Source organism: Phallusia mammillata, chromosome 7 (assembly GCF_965637545.1).
Source record: "Phallusia mammillata chromosome 7, kaPhaMamm4.hap1.1, whole genome shotgun sequence".
Taxonomy (NCBI): Eukaryota; Metazoa; Chordata; class Ascidiacea; order Phlebobranchia; family Ascidiidae; genus Phallusia; species Phallusia mammillata.
The window spans coordinates 6,938,645-6,945,054 of record NC_137258.1 but is presented as its reverse complement, the minus strand read 5'-3'; the positions used below and the strand labels follow the sequence as shown (position 1 = coordinate 6,945,054).

Sequence of the window (6,410 nt, the reverse complement as noted above, 5' to 3'; positions counted from 1 at the left end):
AGCTTGCGACTTTGGAACGCGAGCATCAAACAGCGGTAAAAATACGGGTTTGGAAAGACGACCCTGCATTTAGGATAAACATTTGTAGCAAAATGACACGATATACAGCTTGTAGTATGTTTTCATAGGTGGAAAGATTATTGATTTTTGTCGAAGTATATGTATACTTTTCTAAGCCAATCATAAGCAGCTTTGTCGACAAAAGTAGGGCACAAGGTGTTCACAAAAACCACAATCCGGCTTCGTACACAACGCATGTACTTAGGTTGCATTTTCCGTTTTTTTAACAAATCCAATTAATCTTGTATTTATCGTTTATAGTGGGGTACGTTACAGGTTGGTAAAGGTAGTTTTCATTGTTTTATTGTTTTCCATTGTATCATTTTAGTAGTGTTTTTGAAAATATTTATTTCTAATTCATATACAACAGTTAAACATTGTCAAAATTCTACAAAACTGTTTCCAGCTAAGTCAGTACGCCAATACGCGTACATTTTGGTGGAACGCAACGAACAATGAAAGTTAACTTGTACACAGGCGCACAATGGCTGTCATATGTCGCATTCGTTGCTGTGCACTGAGCGTGAAAATCGATTTAATCTTGTCTGCGGGAATCGAACAGATGTGTGGCGCGATCGGGTCGCCGGTGCTGGTCGAGTAGGTGAAGAGAGAAGCGAAAACTAGAGAAAAAGGCAATAATGATGAAAAAAGAGAAGGGCGGAGAACCCATGGAGAAAAAAAGAGACACAGGGCAATAAGAGGAGGGGCTCGGATTTCGAGAAGCAAACGGTTGTAGTACGTCGGTTGGATTTGAATGGCGTAGTCGACCGTGTTGTTGGCGAGGGCACGCCCGGACAAGACCTGAACAAGTCTGAACGTAGTAAACGGTCATTTAGTAAGCAAGTCAGCGCTGGAAGGGGCGGTCGCAGTTGCTTAGTCGTTGTGTTTTACGTTATCTGCTATAAGTTTCACATTATAGGGTATTTTATGTAAGGAAGAATGTAATTGGTTATTTTACTTATAACATGCATTATCTAACCTACAAACGGTTTGAGGCAAATTTGCTAAACTGTAAGACTGATTACCTGCAGTATAGAGAGCTAGAGGTAGCAATGTTTGGTTTTTAAAAGTCGATTATATAAATAATTAACTTGCTCTCAGTCAGATAAAGGTCGTCAGTGTGTAATGTGTGTGTTGTTAGCAGCTGGGTGCATGTCTCGACTTGTCTGTTATTGTTTGCTAATGTGAGTCATTTTTGTTCAGATACCTTTTTTGTGAGACTTACTAAAACAAGTGCTAGCAACAAATATGGTTCCTCCACCAACATACAAATCGATCGGTTCTGCATTCGATGCCATCTGTCAGCCTGACGAGAAACCCAGATTTCAAGCGTGCAAATCACTGTTCGGTCGGTCAGATCCAATGGAAACCCGAAGAATGCTGAATGCAACTCTCGACAATGAGAAAAGACGACTGGTTGGCGATTGGGAGTTTGACGCCGCGTGGGTCACCGCTGCGGCAAAACCAGTATCGAAGCCCCGCCTGACAGTGCCAGCGAGCCCAAGAAAACGTCGCTTTGAATGGGAACTGCTTGACAGCGCTTCGGTCCCCCAGTTCTATGTCCGTGGTCCCCGGCGACATCACTCGGAAACCTGCAAGCTTTTGGAATCCCGACGCCAACGACTTTCGCCAATGCCGTTGTCCTGCCGCGATGAAAACGCAAGTCCAAACCGCCCAACTAAATCCACCAAGAAGAATGGCCCATCCAAACGTCTTTGCCGAGGTCTGAGTTTCGCGAGCCCACCTAAAATCACTGAAGGCAACATCAATACATCACTTGCACGTTTTGTCACTGCCCTGAGAGTGCCCTTGCCCACCTTCTGCGAGGTTACCCCCGAAGCCAAGGGCTCCACCGTGGAATCGCCCAAGCACGCGTCGCCGTTACGTCACGCTGATGACGTCACTGTTTCTTCGCCGCCTCCGTGTAATGTCCAGCCGACAACACCGCGACAGGATTCAACAAAAACCGAAGGTTATCAAACCACTGTGAAAACCAACCTCTCTGGTGCCACCACGGGGTCGAAGCGACAACTTTTTGCGAAGCCTTGTGAGGAAAGCAAACACCGAAAAGATGTCAAAGGATGTGTCCAAATGACCCTTACAGGTAAATGTTTAAACATGTACACATTTAGTTGATCAATTTGTATCTCTGAAACTATGTGGCATTTAACGGTTAAATGGCCTTTTTGTGAAACAGTTCAAACTTCCAACCAGCCACGCGTGTCTATTGTTCGACGCGTTGTTGTCAATTAAATAGATCTAAGACAATTAAACAAATACGGTTCGAAACGGAAATGATAGACAATGCCACCTCTTTTTGACGAACACGTAAAATAAAGCTAGTGTGCTAAACACGTGGAACTATACCTATAGCGTGGGAAATGAGTAGTGGTTATTAATAATTCATTGTGGGAAATCGGCCCCTATCGCCAGTACTTCGGCTTATACCTAATCCAAGCTTTTATCGCTAGTCTTAAGTGAAACCTTGTAAATATTTATGGCTCACTTCGTCGACAAAAATAAATGCTTACGCGTTCGTTCAAAGCTGTGACCAATACCATTACATTACGTTCGCTTGCGTAAATTGTAGTTGATTGACTTTTGACTCCGTGGTCGAAAGCACTTGCTCCATAAAACTCGGTTAGAACGTACGTGAAAAGTTTTTTACGGCCTTCCGAAATGCAGTAATGCATGTTCCTCGCAGCGAAACGCCGCAGGCGCCGGCTTCCCACAGAGCCAAACATGCCGCGCGCAGCGATTTATTGCATGCAAGTGCCAACCTCCCGCGGCGTTTACGACTTGCACTTGTTTATTGCCAACTTTTGCGGCCTGGCTCCCATGGGAAAGTGGGTAGATAGGCATCTCTGGTTTTGTTTGTGCCAACACAGCACCAGCTTCTGTTCAAGACCCTTTGACAAGGGCAAAAAACGCTTTTCCACACAGAAGTTTACCAATACAACTTTTATTTACAGAAATGATGCCCCGAAAGAAATTGCGTTCTTCCACCATTGCAACCGAATCCGACAAGGCCAAACCTGCCAGTGGCAAATTGACAAATTCATCACAAACACCCACTGAAGCATCGCAATAAGGTGAGCACCAAGACAATAAACAAACCTAAAGTCGGTCGACACTAAATGTTTATTGGGTAATGGCCGTCGCGTGCCAAATCAAACCCTCTTTAACCTAGAATTGCAAATGTCAAGAGCAGCACGCGTGACAAGATAATGTCATTGAGGGATGTGGACGGTGTGGCCATCTTTGCGTATTCTACTGTCTTACCGCCAAAGACCACGCGCGGTGTACTGGCCAATAATGGATTTAGGGATTATGTTAAATGCATTTTACAAATGTCAATTGCATTACTGGCGACGAGAAATGACAATTACACATGGTTTAAACGCTGATAGCAAATCCATTTAGGCATGGGCGGGCGTTATGAATTAAATTCATACAGTTGTAAACTAATCAAAACCAGCTCGTTACACCTAGTTCGTAAACCGATAATAGCATTCCTTTTCACCGGAACTTGGCAAATTCCAATCAGTCGACGAAAGAACATCCGTTCACTCGAATACCCCGACTAACGTGGGAAAGGGGAGCGAGGGCAGGTGTAGGACAACTGGTCACCGTAGCCCGCCTTTGTTACATTGCGATTTCGGCGTCGTACGTAAGTACTCACCCAACCGTCGTTACCTTGCGTAAACACTAGGCCCAGGCAGGTTTAAAGCGCCTTTAAATGTCCACGCTACGGCCCGGGCCACAAACAAAACGCCATGGAGTAATCTAACAATACAAATACTACGCTCCAGGCTCCGAGTCGTGCGCTTTGTGAGGAGAACGACAATAAACAAACGACTTTCCATTCGCACCTAACAAAACGCCAAGAATTCGAGTCCTGACGGCGACACCTGGGTACCGCGTAGGCGCTAGGAGAGCCAGCTTAAGTTGGGGGACGTGGGAACGCCCTGGCATAATGGCGTCGGTTGTTACGTCACAATGGCGTAGCCATGTACTTCTCAAGTGGCTTTAGTAGCGCATACAAGTTTCGCGTAACGAACCTGTGGGAAAGCGATGACTACGTGAACTGACTAACTAAAAAAACGTGCCGTATATCGAGCTAATGTATCGCCTTTCATCTTCGAAACTTATGCAACTGTGCCGGTTGCGATATACAATTTTTGCATTTTCGTGCTATGCCGGAAGTGTGAAATTCGAGCCCCCTTAACTACAGCTTCCATTTTCTTTGTATTACGCTTGTAGCAAGAAAGGTCGGCTTTGTTTGCCAACAAGGCTCTTTGTTGCGTTGCAATCGTTCTCCCCGCCACAGCTGCGAGCTCTCGCACCACCCAGTGCATATCGTAACCCTACGCTTAGCCGCGGTCGCATAAAAGTGGATACAAAAACGTATGGGGGCGGTTACACAAGTCAAGGGCACTCCCTGGTTTGAGGGTCGTTGACAATCTATTGAAACACAAAAGCAAATATGATGTCACGCTAAATCTACATTACATCATAGTTTGACAAACAGACAATGAGGAACCGACTGCTAGTAGTGCTTTCACTCAGACTCATAACTTTTATTTTTATCTTTACAGAATATCCATTGGATGCGTTCACACAAAAATCATTTTACCTTTCTGCTGATGCTGCCCGTACGGAACCAAGCTGCCAATGTCACCAATCATAACCAATACAACGATTCTGCCATATATGACAACTGCCTCTACGAATGAACCCTGTGCATTTTCGATTTCGTATTACTTTTTCGTTTTGTCATGCCTTTCGTTTGACCCCTGCCACCACACGTTTGGCTGGCACCCAGTGATCTTTGCACGATCTGTAGTCAGGGACGCTCGTTCAAATTTATCGTTCGATGCACACGACTGTACCGACAACTGTGTTGCCATATTGCCCGGCAGCTGGCCAAGTGAAAAGCATTGGTCCACAACCGGACCGAGGCACTTTTGCTTATCTGCACAAACGCGATTCGTGGAATTCTATAGGATAATATACACAGCCGCTGTGAAGTTCACCTTATTTTCGTGCACCATGTTTTTTGGGAGCTTTATTTATGTTCGCTTGATACGTCGTACCACCGGCTGCTCCACCATTTTAGATGGTGGATGTGTGACTCCTTCGTTCAAGTTTCTGTTTCTTCTAGAACTTTCTGTTTTGTGTTGCTGGCGCTGATGTTATCACAAAATAAAACGCCCACACACTGTATTTTTGGTTGTTTTCTGTAAATATGGACAGTTTTTAACATTTAGTCACAAAAAGGACCAAACTACAGTTTCGAGTGACTTAAGACACCAAGCTTGTCAGAGTAACTCATATCTCCACAAATAACTTTACTTTTTCTCAACAATTTTAGTGCGTTTGAAGTACTACATACTATTTTCAACCAAATATAGAAAAGGTAACTCGTATGCTTTAGCGAAGGAATAATTGATTGTTTGCCTCGCTGTGGATCGCATTCCAGCAGCCACGAAAGACTGCAAGATCAGGTTACTGCAATGGTACGATCTCCAACCATAAGCAATGAAAACCGACAAACGGAGACTCTTAAATATGTATGATCTGGCACCGTAGGAAGGCACAAATACTGAATACGTTACGGTGTAGAAGTTTACATTAAAACGAATTTATTAATGTCAAATGCTCTACACTGGGAACAAAATGCGGCTGATCAATGCAAAAGGCAACAGTCACAATGCCGCATTTAAGAATCTGTCGCATAAGGGAGGGTTCCTTCTGGAATGTGATCCCAACAGCCTGAGTGAAACCCGAGATGTTTTGGAGCCCTCGGCCACACGTGTGCATCGTTGGCGGGAAATCTCGCTAGCCAATCAGCGCACAGTGTTGTTACTATCGAGCTGTCGGAGAATGACAACGCGGCAGCTTTGCGGAAATTATTAAACGTGTTTGGCCGCGCATTGAAAAGTGCTCGAAATTTTCCTCATCAGAATTAAAGCCATCTGAAGCGCTAGCCTTTCTGTGCCAGCAAAACGATATTTTCTCCAGCCTACTTCGAGTGTCCCTTGCCGACAATTTCGCCCAAGGAGAAAAGTAATGTTACCGCTGTCTGTTGGCACTAACCCAACAGGCGAACGTTTGTTGTTGTGATTTACAACACGCTTTAATCAGTCTTGTGCTAAAGCATGAACGCTTTAACCAGTCTTGTGCATTTTGACTTGACGTTACTTCGCTGTTGATCAACTTTGAACATTATGGTCCCGCAAGTTTACATTGGTTAGTAAGCGAAATTTAACGATTTTGCTAAAGATAACAATCCTCAAAACAAATACTATAGTCATATGATTTTCAACCTTTAATGGGTTATGTCAGTA

The 6,410-nt window shown here is 44.3% G+C and overlaps 1 protein-coding gene across 1 annotated transcript; it reads left to right on the top strand.

Moving 5' to 3' along the window:
• The first annotated feature begins 810 nt into the window (after positions 1–810).
• Positions 811–5,286, top strand: LOC145238793 (uncharacterized). The gene is made up of 3 exons (XM_080102058.1): positions 811–2,164; positions 3,033–3,152; positions 4,659–5,286. The coding sequence occupies exons 1-2, from the start codon at positions 1,309–1,311 to the stop codon at positions 3,149–3,151; spliced, it is 975 nt and encodes a 324-aa protein (XP_079958184.1). The 5' UTR covers positions 811–1,308; the 3' UTR covers position 3,152; positions 4,659–5,286.
• Positions 5,287–6,410: the final 1,124 nt, after the last annotated feature.